General features: G+C 33.0%; 1 protein-coding gene across 1 annotated transcript in view; it reads left to right on the forward strand.

The window, feature by feature from the left end:
- The first annotated feature begins 1,742 nt into the window (after positions 1-1,742).
- The window catches only part of LOC123711973, a 31,568-nt gene continuing 17,603 nt past the window's right edge, over positions 1,743-15,707 (forward strand). Inside the window, exons 1-3 of the mRNA XM_045664870.1 lie at positions 1,743-1,758; positions 2,353-3,278; positions 3,970-4,099. Of these exons, the coding sequence (XP_045520826.1) occupies positions 1,745-1,758; positions 2,353-3,278; positions 3,970-4,099 (1,070 nt within the window). The 5' untranslated portion in view covers positions 1,743-1,744. The remainder of the gene's footprint in view (positions 1,759-2,352; positions 3,279-3,969; positions 4,100-15,707) is intronic.

Consider the following 15,707-nt stretch of genomic DNA (forward strand, 5'->3'; position numbering starts at 1 on the left):
ATGCGGCGATATCAAATGATTTAAGATATAGCCGCCTATTACACCGAAAACTAAGGAAAAATTTGGTTAAGTAAAAATACTTAAATGAAATTAATTTAAAGGAAAACCTTTGGTTGAAGAATTTTAGACAATTGTATGGTTTGGTCGAAGCACCAAGTCATTGTTCAGCAGCATGGCATCCAGAATCAAAGTAGCCAATGTGATCACCAACCTTCGAAACGAGATAGCACTAAAAGAAGTAAAATAACCACCTACTTAGGGACACCCTTTTTTTTGTATGAGGTGAAAATGCGCTTGCGCAGGCCCGCGCCAAGGATTTCGAGCTTGACGCGGGGACTGTGGGGCTGGGTCTACACTCAAATCCCTCTGCTATTCAGAGGGGTAGCGGGACCCCACCCACTAAAAACACCTCAGCCCTTCACACATCCTTAAGATGGCCCCTCGGGGTTCGCCAGGCATTCTACCCAAGGGAAACTTAGGGACACCCTATGTGGGTGGTCCCCAATAAGTGGTGGTGTGGGTGGTGGTGGTAGGGGTTAGCCCCGGTTAAATGCGAAAGCGACCGGAGCCTCGGTGGGAACAAGTCGTTTTAATGGGTATTGATTATCTAGTCTGAATAATAGAGATTCTTATGTGGGACTAAACCCCTGCAACTTTCGGGGGCACTGCGCAAATGAATTTCCCTCTCAGATATAACGAAAGGTTATTTTAAACGTAACAAATACATTACATATTTTTTTGTGAGAGGCAATAAGGATTAAAATCTACAGCTTAACCCCAAAATCTTAGTTAAATAATTAACAAATATGTCCATAATTATATTTAGTTGAATAAATTTGAATTCAAATTGAAAAACAGAAATGAATATAAAATGCTTCTAATTTTACTGAAGAAGAACTGAAGAGTCTTGTCTTCAGTAGTTATATAGTATAGGGTATAGTTTATTGCCAGTTCTTACTAGGTAATATATATATAAAACAAGCTAATATAATTTCTCCATATTCTTACGACTTACAAGTGTATGCCTTTCTTCATGGGAAGGATCGATTGAAACGAGTTATTATATATTATTATGTATTCAGGACTTATTATTTTAGTATAAATTTGTGTATCGACGGACACCGAACCGTTCTTTGTGATACAGTTATCTTATATCAACAATGTTTACAAATATTCTTTAAAAAAAATTGTGTTTATTCATTATAACAATGCATTATGTATAAGATTTGGAAACCTTTTTAAGTAAATAATACCGTGTCAAGTTTCAGGTCTTCAATAACAAATTTAATAGGAAATTCCATAACTATTTTTTTAACTGTTTTCAATACGCGTAAGTGAATGAATTAGTGTATCGGGATGCATGTAAGTGAGTGAGTGTAATGTGTAAAAATTAAAGTAAATGTAATCATCAATATTATATACTATTCTCAATAACGGTGTAACATACGCCCAAGTGTCCATTTTGCTACAAAACAAGCACGCAAAGTCGAGATCATCGTTCCCTCAGAGGTCTCATAACAGTACTTCTTCCATCCACCATTATGTAACCATTAGTCCTATCTCATCGCTCTCCCGGGACTCACATGGGAGTCGAATATATTCCCAAACTATATCGCGTAATATATTATAATTTGGGAACAGTTATTATTAATTAAAACCAGTTCGATTCGAGCATTGATCCGCAGGTTTCCGGACGAATTGAAGTGGTGTTGTCGCTTAGTGATGTTTTGATTTGATTTCAAATATGGAATTGGTCAGGTTAGTTATTATCAGTTGACTTTATGAGGGGCGAGATTTTTATCTATTATCTGTGATATGTTACATAAATATTTATATTTTATTCTATGTAATTAAAATATAAACAATGTAGTCGAAATAAAATTATAAATTCTAACGAACAAAATGCGTACAAGTCTGTACGGAATGAACTCATAACTTCTACATATTATACAATATTTGGCTTGTGTGCCCCTAAAATAGACTTCCCTGTTACCATATTAGTTAAGTAAAAACACGTAACTCTGTGCAATTTGTATTACCTCTTTTTCACTTTCTCATTTTGTACGTATCAATTTAAAAGCCATTTTAAAATAGTACTCATCTGCATCATATTGCAACACTGTTGTAATTTGTATAATAACTACAATTTTCCTTCAATACGTGGAAGAAATCTCGTGATCGCCACTGGCTACAATCATTAGTAAAAGTACCTGTACAATGTCTTATATATTTCTTGCTAGCAGTCCTATGCAGCATTTCCTATGAAGTTAACGCCCTTACAGTCCATTGTTCCTTAATAGTTTAGATTTTTTGATAAAAAACAACAGAACTAATTTATATTTTTATTTTCAGAACATATGTAGTTTTAATTACAATATTTCTAAGCCTATTTATTTACGGAAAAACTAGTGATGTACCTGTTGAAAATACAACACATAATTGTCCCTTTACGAGAATTATAGAAGACATATTTAAAAAACATAATAAAACAAACTCCAATACCAGTCTCAAGGACGACGAATCGGCTAAGCTATTTTTAGAAGTCATTGACAACATTGATGATCATAGCTCAAATAAAATACAGGAAGATATTATCAATAGCATTATAGAATCAATAAAAATAATAAAAGAAAATATAACAAGAGATACACAAGATGCGCATTTAAATGAAGCCATAATTTTAAATGATGGCAAGACTGTTTCCAAAAATAATCATTTAATAACTGTCAATCAAATAAGAAGTGGAATAGAAGAAAAAATTGACGGAGTACCTCCCAAGAAAAGCAATGCTATTAATACGAAAAATGCTTTTAATGAAAAACATAAGTTTAGTAACAACACATCTGTCGGTTCTCAATACGTAGAAATTTTAACGATTGAACCTAATAATACTTACGCAGTGAACACATCAAGTAATAATATAATAGAAGTTCTTAAACATATTATGCCTTTATTTAATAGCACTGTTAATAAACAGGTACATAGTATTACGATTATAGAAAAGAATGAAAATAAAAATCATTCCGTAACTGAAACGAAAAACACATCAACTGTCCTTGTAAAATACTGTGATAAAGATAATATAACACAGAATACCGAAACAGTGAAAAACCTAAGTGACCGTAATGATTACTTGGAAGCTGATGATTACGATCTACAAGAACATGGAGATAATGTGACCACAGAGGGGATGAGAGATATTCTAGAAGCGGCAGAATATGGAATGCAAATGATGACGGAACTCTACACTGTTGTGGAACCTAAATTATACTCAATGGGTGAGCCTCACTTGACATTTGCTTGACAATTTAAATATTACGATTTATTTATTCAATTAATTAAGACAAAACTTTACTGTAACAATATACATAATGAATATTTAATTGACTAAGTGGCATGACTATAATATATAGATTAGGAAATTATATATATATATATATATATATTACTACATATTTATATTTTATATTCATGGGCTAGTGGTAGTCTCTGTTTCTATAGACTATTTATTAGTTACTCAGCTTAAAGACATAAAAAATAATTGCCTCAATTTTACTAAAAAGGTAAAATTGAGGCAAAATACTTATAAACTCAGTATTTTGATGAAAAACAACCTACACATGGAAGGATTAGACAAGCGAACACACTGTTTACAAGCATGATACGGTGTCAACGGGTAGACTAATTCTGACAGTTTTGTGTCACGTGACTGAGACTCAGTAATATTTCTAATTATGGAACTTTTAATATTTTATTGTTAATGGTAAACAAGTTATTTTTACCTATAAGTTATAAAAACATTACAGTCAGTAACACTCTGTTAATACTGACAGAAAGCTTATTAATTAATAGTTTAACACATTCATCAAATTTAATAAACATCTTAATGCTTTACTAAAATAAATACATACAATAATAACAATTAAATTTCTTTACCGGAAAATAGTCCAAAATTTTATATTTTCTCAGGTTATTGGCTTGATGATAAGAGCCCCGCGCGCTATGTAGCAGCTTTTAATGCACCATCTGAAGATCTTGAGAAGTACTCCCGATATGGTTATGCATCAGTCTTGGCCGCAGCTAAATTAAAAGAGCTAAGGTAAGCCATATTCACCACAATTAAAATCTTATTATTAAAGGAAGCTTTGCAAAACCAAACCCCTACAACAAGAATAATGAACTCAGTAACGTCAATAATAATCATCTAAGAATGACCATATTGGTGTAGTTTTTAATACCGTACCGTATCTTGATACTCGATGAATATACGCGATAATAATATCACATACAAAAAATCAGTGCCAAGTTTAAACCAGTACATAGAGATGGTAATTCACTTCGGTGTTATGTATCGAAAAAATATGATTGAATGATTATCAAATCGGTAATTTGTTTTGTAAAAACAATCGTTTTTTGATTAACAAATTTCACCAGGTGTCGAATTCAAGCATTCTGAACTATTCATTCGTACAATTTGACAACATTTCCACACATAACAATTATTTGAACCTATATATCAGCAACTATTTTGCATTCCAGTCATAAATCTATCTTGGCAACTTATAAATCTCACGCTGTCAAATTTATTAACTTAGATATCCGGATTATAACGAAATAGCGGATGTAAACTATATTCTAGCTAAATGTTGTGATCTTAAAAAAGCGCGTAAAGATTTTTACCCTCTTTAAACCATTATTATTAAAAATTACTGATTCTACGTGTGTTCATAGTTAGATTAGTTGTGCCATGTTCAGCAAATCGTATGTTCCAAACTCAGTTAAGTCCATCCAACAGTCAGTCAAGGCCATGGTGATTTTATGTTTTGGAGGCAAGGTTGGGAGACATTTAAAAAATGAATATAACATATGCAGATAAATGTCTGCGCCATACTCCTTTGCGACATTAGGGGATTTAAAAATTTCGTTATATATATATTTACGTATTAAATCACGAGTTATTTGTCCTGTTTCGTCGAGATATCGTAGAAAACTAGTTATGTTTATTCAAAGTTTAAATATAAATACTTAACCCAGATCAACATAATAAAACCCAGATTTCTATCACATCGTAACCTTTTGATTACGGGTTATAAATGTAATATATATTCATTATTAAATATCACATAAAGGTTAAAAGGATGTGAGGATGAACGGCGGAAAATCATTTGAAATTGTAATCTGAAGTGCAGTTATTGTAGGCTTAGATTATAAGTATTCCGTCGTGATGTCTCCGTTATTATAAAATTCACTTAAAAAACTATAAAGTGTTTATGTACAGTATTTAAATACCCTTTGAACAGATTTAAAGAACAATTATTATAAGTCGAGTAATAATATCATCATCATTATCTATGGTTATACAGCCCCTTGAGGGCCTTAGCTTCCTCAAATACACTTCTTCATCGCAATCTATCCAGTGGTTCACGCGTCCAATTGTGGACCCCTATTGTTTCGAAGTCCTTGACTACTCCATCCCACCAACGAAGCCTCGGTGTACCGGGTTGTGAGTTTACTAAGGAATTTGGCGATCTGTTACACTTTACGAATTGGACGATGTTGGCGTCATCTAGGATATTATAAAGTTTTTCATTGTAGCGAATTCGCCAAACACCGTCTTCGCAAACAGGACCAAAAACTAATAATATAGATGCATAAATGTAGGAAAAAGATTATAGTTTTCAATTGTAATACAACAGTTATTTATATAAAGTGATCTATCGAGATAATATTACAAAAAATGTGTTTCTTACTTGTACTCCCGTAGATTATATTAACAATTTCTATCAATATTTCTAGAAACAAAAGCCTATATCTATGTTCCAACCAACAATTAGTAGCTAACGCATCGCAACTCACTTTCGGATTTATAATATCAGAAATAAATGTGGATTGCACATTGCAAAGGAAATGGCTCATCTGCTGACCGGTATTACCAGATTACTGCATTGATTAGACGGGAATGCCCTACATGGCGTTTATGAAGTCATTAATGGCATGGTCACTGCCCGGGTTCATAATTAAATACAGTTACGTTCAATACTATTTGTGCAACGGTTCAGAAGAGTCAAGTGGACTCACCTGATGTTAACTGTGTGCCTTTTATAATTAGTACGCTCTTTTCTTTTTCCCAATGTCGTATTATTTCTATAATATTTCGACCGGCAGCTGGATTCATAGTGGTGTTATGCAGCAATTATCAATTATAACATTAATTATCGACTTAAAAAAATAATTTATTTGTAAATTTTAGGTTCTGGCCGCTATTAAAAAAACATTGACACTTTAATCTTAGAAGTCTGGCTTAATTACGTGATCATTTGTGTTTTCTAATAGGTAAATAGGTAGCCTTCTGTGCCCGACACACGCCGTCGACTACTAAGGCCGCCGCTACTACTACTTTCCTCACATGTTTCCTCCTTGTTCCTTCATGTTTTTCTTCACCGTACCAGAGTTTACGTACGCGAGTGTTTAAATATACTATTAAAGCCCACTTTAGACTAACCTAGGATCTCGAAGCCTTTTGTTGCCCTAAGGCAACAATGCTTCGCTAGACGCATGTTTTAAATATAGGAACAATTTCACATCATATTTAACAAACGAAATAAAGCAAACAGCCGTAGTTTGTGATTTTTTACCTGGTTTAGTTTAGGTATACTCTAACCAAAGACTATTGATATAATAGCAAGATAATTATAAGAACTATGGTCTAATTACACAATGTATTCATATTATTTCCCGCGTAAATCCAAGGATAAACAAAATTTAATATAACTAGCGATAGTGTCGATCTCTTGATAAAACAACAAAAGACAGTCCCAAGCTATGACATTGACATAACATGACAACAGCTGATTTTTAAAAAGGTAACGATAATGGACAAGATGGCCGATACCTTAGTTACACGCGAGCGTTTTGCGCGATTTTATTTATAGTAAAACTTAAAACAACCATTTGTCCTATTAAATTTAATTCTCTTTCGTAAAAAATGATTGCTATCTTAACAAGTTTTTTTTTATTTTTATATCTTTTTATCTTATGTAAGCGTACCAATTCTTAAAGCGCCACCAATTGGGAGCCTTCTGGCATTGAGAGCGCCCATGGGCAGTGATACCATATAATACCTGGAAAGTCCGGTTGCCTAAAAATATATGTGATACACTATAAATAGCATCATTTGTGTCGTTTAGAACTCTACCAATTACCTAAAGTTAAATAAGCTTTGATTTTCTGGAAACTAAATAGAATTAAAAAAAATCTATTTATTTAGTTTTCCATGTGTAAGCTATTCGAGCATGTGTTACATCCATCGCTGCACAGCCCGAGGGTACCTTCAACCCCAAGGACGACAGATTTCAATTTAGTTATCAGAGACCAAAATCTTTCATGACGCTGTCACTGATATAATAGAATGATAAAATATTTCTCTCGTAAGCCTAAGGACAAACAAATATATAATACATTTTCATAATATAGTAATTGTTTATACGAATGTCGGCGTTCTGTTTTCTACATCTCGAGTATGAAACGCCTAAAATCAGTTACGAAATACGATATTGTTGGTCGAAGGAACGATGACTGTACATAAACTTGATACTCGCTCGAATACAAATTACTTAAGGCCATGGGCTCTGAATAGTCGTTGAATTTGTATGCGCTTTGTTGCTGTGATTGTGAAGACATTCGGCTGATGAAAGATGATCGTGTAGTGTGGACTCAGTTTCCGCACTTAGACGCGTTTGGTCTTTGCGTCCTGGCTTATTACGCTAGCCAAGCTTCCGGACACTCAGAAGTTTTCTGGGCACAGGCTTTACAGAGCGACCTCACTGCTCGGAGTATGTATATCGTTACAAGTACAAGAAATGAACGTGATATTTGAGTATTGGACGTCCAAATTATTTTCAGCAATATATTTGTCATAATATGGAGGATTACTAAAACCTATAGAAATCCTTCACATGCATATTACTATCTGTAAACCTCATCAGAAAGATAGTGAGTCAGTGTGTATCAATTTTTAAAACGCCGCAACGCACTTGCGAGCCTTTAGGCAATGTGTTCATGGGGGGCGGTATTACTTAACATCATGTGATCTTGCCCGTTTGCCCTGTGTTATAATAATTCCAAATATTGTGTATATATGGGTCATGAAGAATTGGTCGTACGGTGTCAGGCATAAAAAGATGAATGACCTGAATGAATGATGATAACATGAATAAAGGGAAATAGCGCCCCAGCGTTATTCGTTATTTATCCGAAATATATAGTGGAAAACACTAGTTATAACACTTCTAATAATCTAGTCATTACATATATTTATCATAACTCAAAACGAGTATAACCGCAAGCGCAGTTTCCTGTCGTCGTTACTTCCACTTTCACGGTAGAAAGCCGCGGAAGCCGACTCCACAATACATACAATTATCTAGAATCAATTTGATATCTCCAAGAATGTTACGACAATTTGCTACTAACAATTTAGTAAATTTTTAAAGTGAAACTTCTTTATCGGTGTTGTAAAAAAATTACCGTCACATTTTTCCGTTACGCGCCATCTTTTTCTTCTCCCTATCATGGTTGATTCTAAGAAATTCGAAGCCATTAATAACAAAAATATATAATAATGATAACATTGATAGTAATAATTCTATAACAATTAATGAAATTCTGTAATAATCTTATTAATAATAATTTTATTATTTGTATTCATGTCTATGATAATAAAAGCTTTTTGTTAAACTTTATCTGATTTAACTTTATTTAACCAATTTCTGTAAAGTTGCATATAGTAGATCAAGAAAAATAAGGTCATAAAGAAGTTTCACCTTTTACATGTGCACTAGTACACGCACACATTTTTATTTTGTTAAAGAATAAGCCGGAACAGAACGTAATCTTTGATTTCAAATATTTTATAAAGAAATAATGTTTTCAAATATGAATAATAAAAGCCCGTTTAATTTCCAATTATTACAGGTATTTTTTTATCCTAATATCCTAGCTTCCTTCAGTACCGTCGATCGGAGCCCCTTCATGGGTAAAGCCCTGGAGATTTTTCCTAATATCTCTGTCCATGGCTTTACTTCTCCATTCGCCTCCTCTTAATATTTTTATTTATTTTATCCACCTTATTTGGGCACCCTTTTCGCCTTCTTCCCCGTGGTCCTTTCCACATGCATGCATGTATGAAAATCTCTTAGCAGAAATAATTAGCTTCTATATTAATTAAACCTGACTAAGCCCCGGAGACAGTGAATCTTTTTCATTCTAAACGGGATCTCAAAGAAGATTATCACTAATGCTACAACTAAGTTAAAATCAAGTTCTTTTTTATAAACAGAATGACAGTTACACCGTCAAGTTTCCAAGAAAGTTGACGTAAGTCCTTATTAGTTATGTGGTATCGAAAGCTGTAGAAAGCCACAAGAAATACTGGTTTGCTATGCGGAGTTTTCTGATCATAGTAATTGTTGAACTGCAGGTAAGGAGAAATTATTATTGATAGTGAAGAACCATAGCAAGTTACAACGTTATAAAGTATGGAATATCGCGCAATCAACCGCACCAAATAGCAAGAAAGTTCCTAATTAATAAACATGTATATTTTATTAATTAGGAATTTTATTTGTAAATCGCCTCAGTGTTAAAAATGGTATTATTGTCAAATATTAAAGGTAAATTAAAAGCCTTTTAATTTGATGTAATTTTAAATCGGTTCCTGAGATATTTTTCTAAACGTGTCTCATTTACGTTCTGCGTTATACTATATTATAAATTAAGGCTTTACCTTGTTTAATAATTTCTCGTGATTTCTACGTTCTTATTCAATGTTCTATGATTAATGCCTTCCTTTCAATCTAATGTTAATATTAATAACGACACGTCCTATACAATTATAAACGTGGATAAAATGTTACAGTAATGAAGCGAAACTATTTCATAATTATTTTTATTATATTCGATTACTACCTATACTTTTTATCGGATCACAGCTATTTTTAATATATACTGAAAGAGACACTTAATCTATTTTAGTAACCTTAATATTTGAAATTAATTATTGTCTATTGTGAGTGTTAAATTAAAGTTAGTGTTACAAATTAGTGTTTCTATTATTAAACGGGCTTTTATTATTCTTATTTAAAAACATTATTTCTTTTATAAAATATTTGAAAATAACCATTTAATCAAAGATTACGTTCTGTTCCGGCTTATTCTTTAACAAAATAAAAATGTGTGCGTGTACTAGTGCACATGTAAAAGGTGGAAAAGTGGAAATTTATTCAATAGGTCAATTATTTTTTATTATCAGAGCAATAAAATTAGTAATACTCATTTAACATAGTCTACTATCTCTATTCAATGCAGCCGGAACTCAATTAAGCAGAAAGATACAAAAGTAGGTAGTATACTAGAAGAAAGATTCGTAGTTTTGTTAATAATTCCTACATCATTATAATTCAAAGATTATAAGTGGTATAAATTAATGTAACAAAAAACAATAATTAACCCCAAAAATTTAATCACTACAATATATTCTGAAAAGATTATATTGCCTTTTGAGTCCCTTTAGGCAAGGTTCCAAAGACTATAGGATAGGTAGACTAATTCTGGTAGCTGCTTTGGTATCCTGTGATGTCAACTTACCTTTTTGCTATATCCTTAAAAAGCCTCATGGCGCTAGGACCCCATGGACCAAGGGTCTCGACACCGATTGGGAAAAAATCAATGAGCCTAGACCCCTGAACAACTGATATTTATAGTCCATTACTTAAATACATAGCTTCGTGAACACACCCTGCATTATGTAAATAAAAAGGAAAGTGCGTTGTGAAAGCAGACCTTGCACTTGAAAGTGAAACCGCGAAGCTATCGAACCAATACATTGTGCCTTCCGGTTGATTGTACGATCTTGTGTGTTTCATATGTACATGTAAATTGTCCAGTAAGGAATTACTTTTAGTTAGAATAATACATCGAAATTGGAACTACCCCTTAGATAATACTTTTAAAGCGTTCTGGATGTTATATTGGCAGTTGAAAAACCAAAGTCTCATTTTGTTTTAATTTATATATTCATTTCGAAAGCCTACATACATTTTATACCTAACAAAAATAATTATACTAAATATATAGCCAAAGATGGAATACATATATACAAAAAGGTACAAACATTTACGAAAGGAAAAAACCAAAACTAAATAATACCTAATTCGGCTATGTGTGTGATGGTATGAAAGTAGTGGCAATGTACGTGAGGATGTGTTTGTGGGGTGTGCTCATGATAGGTTTAACGATATGGATATTCTTAATACTATTTGCTTAATATATTCCACGATAGCTTAAACAATAGACAAATCTAAATTGATTCATATTAAATGTTAAATAAAACACATACAGGGCAAGATGATGTGTTTAAAATATGTTTTAATTAATTTAATATAGATTGATTTATTTATAAAATTTACAAACAGTTTTCATTCTATACATATATCATATATTTGATACGTTAATAAAAATTCCGAGTCATCCCTTATTGTCACTTCAACAAAGATGCTTTGTCAACACTTTATGAATGCTATCAGATGGATACACCTTTTTTCGAATATACAGAGACAGCTCTCCCTATTGTCTCGCTAACAATGCTACGTTGCTATTGTAATTAATTTAATCTTTTAGAAAATAATGTTGATAGTCCATTCAAATTTTCGTCTTACCTAGCTTGGCGTTTACACGGGCTCATATCATCTGAGGTAACAATTTTATATACTTGTAGGTTTTTTATAAATCAACTAAATGAGGTTTAACTTATATTATTAGTAGACGTACAATTATACCTGTGCCTGACCCAGTGGTTTCAACGTGCGACTCTCATCCTTGGGGTTGCAGGCTGTGTGCCAATGGACTTGCGCATTACACACTCGTTCTGACGGTGAAGGAAAAGAACGTAAGGAAACCGGCATTAAACACATAAAATCGATGGTGAGTATCACGCACAGAAATTTTGATCACGTACTAGCCTATAAGATTACGGAACAGATATAGAATTCTGAAGCCCAAACATTAAAAAACATTGTAGCGTCATTGGTACATATATAACTTTAATATGCTTGTAGTCTGACATAGTGGTCAAAATAATAACGATTAGTAAAAATTAATATACGTAATTATAAATTCTACGATATTTTTAAGTTTAAAATACCGTAGAAACTAGACCTATTATGACGCAATATAAGAAGGCAATCAATAATACCAATATCGCAATATAACAAGAAAACGGTAATCATGAGAACAACCCACACTTTCCCTTAGTCTCGATATAACCCGACTTCTCACCATTGTGTATTTGAAAAACTCATAATAACCCGGTTATTTAGAAATCTTTTGTTGTTTGGAAATCGATTAATTCAATTTTAAATTATTACGTATTGTCGCTATTGTATTGAGAAAATGGATTCTTTAAAATAAAAATTCGCACTTATAACAACTGTAATTGTATTACTAACCAGTTAAGTTGTTTAATATTGGCATTGATTTAAGTGGGCAGTTATACGTATATAATAGTTTTGGTATCTTGAAAATTACAAAATGCATATTTAGTAATAAGTTCGGCAGTTAAAACTTATCAGTAAAGTAGACAAAAATTAGTCGTAAAAATTATAATAATATCATGTACTAAATACTGAGCAGTTAAATGGCTAAATGGGCAGTTACGAGTGGGCCATAATAAACCTTTTTTTTCGTGGGGTATGTTATGCATACCCACTAAAACTCCACGACCACCTTCGCCACCTTGACCGCATCCCATCACGAGGGCTATCCTAAACCTAACCTAACCTAAAACTGCCGAACTATTTATCGAACTGCCCGTTTTGAACCGACAAAAAGGTGCTTGTAATCTACCCGTTCCAGTAGTTATAAGCAATATTTCGAAGCGTTCTATTTCATTTGCTACCTCCGCAATCTTCGTTTCGCCTTAATATGATTTATTTTCCAAATCTTCTGACAGTAAAAACCTTTCTCAGAGCTCAAGAAATAAATTTAAAAAAATACTCAAACTGGTAAAGTCCTCTTCGTTTTTTGCGCTTAGCAACATATTTTTTTATTCATTTTTATTTATATTGATATGTACTTTTAAGTATGTTAGACCATGAGTTTCAAATCCAGCTTTGCAGTAATGGATTGTCCAATTCTACAGTGATTGAGGAAAACTAACAAAACCTCCAAAAATCGGTTGATGACAAAAGATTGTACGTACGAAGAATAATGAAGAATACAGATACAGAAATCTAAGAGAACACCAAAGGTTGTAGCTCAAATTTTAATTAACAGATAACTTAAAAACCGGAACTAACTTAAACAGTGTTTAAATAGTCTCGGGATATTATTATTATTAAAGAAATAGATTACAGATGAGAAGAAAATACATGGACAAATTTTGTATGGCTTATCTGTGTATAATTTCATCATTATTTTAAATGACAGCGCAAGTGAAATAGTAAATCAATCAAAGCGATGTGCTCATGCGCATCACGTGTAATGAGTTATGACGCGTTACGTCAGCGCAGAAACCGTCATAGAGAAAGGTCGACGCATACTGGGCACTTATTAGAATTTTATTTAAAAAATGATAGCATTTTATTTTACATACTTTGACAGTTAAACACATTTGCATTTCCATCATCTCATTCTTTTTTGACATCTGTGTGTCGTTTTTGGCGAAGGCATTTAACGAAGAGCGAGTTGGCGGTGCGTACAGATGTGGCGTCTCTCCCATCTTCTACCGCATTTACCATGGAGAGCTTTCTCCGAATAAATACCTGCAGCTGAGTTTCTTAAAGCAGTTCTTGCCGTGCTCCGCCACTATGTGGAAGCAGCTATCTCCGATCCAATTCAACTCAGGGTCCTTCAAGAAAGAGCGTACCAATTCATAACAGGCCGTCAACGCACTTGCGAGCCTTCTGGCAATTCTGTCTACTGTCCATAAGCGGCCGCATCACTTAACATCAGGTGAGCCTCCTGACCATTTGACTTCTGTTACATAAAGAAACACTTTATATTGAATCATTCCATTTCCCGTAAATTACATTCGCTAATCTGGAGAATGAAAGAATTCGATGAGACTTTCCTGAGCAAATCTATTTTAAAAAGATAAATTAAATATATATTAAATATAAATTAAATATATTTTCTATTGTATCTAAAGCCTTAAAGCCGAAAGTGTCGTTACGTTAATTGCTCATTACATCCGGTCATGCTTTTGTTTAACGAATTACGACTCATTCATTACAAACCATTTGCAATCATTGTTATAATGACGACACTCGTGAACCTGTACAACGAAGAAGATATTTTATTTATTTATTTGTTAATTAGAAGAAGCATAGAATATATTATGTTCAGATCACTTCACAAGACCTTTCTTTTGCGAACTAGCGAACTGTGGAATCGACTCCCGGTGGATACTTCCTCCTATATCTTCCCTGGGAGAAACGACCTCGAATTGTTTAAGGAAGAGTATACTGCTCCCTCAAATGCCGGCAACGCACCCACTATGTGTGTGCATAGACTACAATGATTGCCTTTTTGGGCGTCTCGTAGGTTCGTTTGCCACCAAATACTATTAAAAAATATAGATGTTTAAGAAAACAAAAAACTTACTCTCGATATAGTGCGGACAGCGTGTACAAACATAATGCTTATACATATATCAAATGAAATTAAAATCATTTATTAATACAGGTAACACAATGTACACTTATGAACGTCAAAGAAGAAATTCGTATTAAATGCTTTTAATTTTACATTTACTGCCAGTTCTCAAATCAAGGGAGTATAACGAAAGAGAAGAACTGGCAATAAACTCACCGCCACTCTTTTTAATCGCCAAGCTTTTTGTTTTACACAATATTTGTAATGAGCTGCAACCATTATACCATGTTCCACAAGACATCTTAAGTAATAAATAAATTAATTAATAACAAATTCTATCAGCAGGAGGTGGTGAAATAGAATATGTTATAGACAGAATATAGAATATTCTTTTTACCCTACAAAGTAATCATAATTAATAAGTTGTATGGATTAATTAATTTTTATGTATGTAACATATAAATTACAAAAATAACAGAGGAATATAAAAGAACTTATAATTCAAGTGCTACCAGAATGCACTACGGCATGGATGGATGGCGATCCAAAAACATCTGTGCGTTTGGACCATGTCTATGTAATGAGAGCAGTGAATATTTACACGTTATTTTCATTATTACAGTTTAAACTATTTATTCTTATGTAGAAACTTAATGAAATCATTTTAACAGCATTCAAATTATCTTTAAAACCGTAATGGCCCGTGAAAGTACCAAAGTCTAGACAAAATACAACTAAGTAGAAAGCACTTAGTGTATGTCGCTTTTACTGATGTCATTCAGATGTTGTTAGACTTTGGTATATATCTATGTTATTTAGAAATGTCTCTATGTACTTTTGATGCAACATTTCCTCGCTACAGTGCGTTACTTATTCGTTAAGCACCATCTCTGGAGTCTTCGGTACTATGCATTAACTTTAATCTTTAATTAGCAAAGGCAACAGTAAAGTCGATATTTAGAGCAAATCAAGACTCCTGTACCTCAAAATTTAGTGCGTTTTTCATATACTAATCTCTACATGTCGACTCGAAGCTTATCCTAAGGTTAGGAAGGCCT

The sequence above is a fragment of the Pieris brassicae genome, chromosome 7 (assembly GCF_905147105.1).
Source record: "Pieris brassicae chromosome 7, ilPieBrab1.1, whole genome shotgun sequence".
Taxonomy (NCBI): domain Eukaryota; kingdom Metazoa; phylum Arthropoda; class Insecta; order Lepidoptera; family Pieridae; genus Pieris; species Pieris brassicae.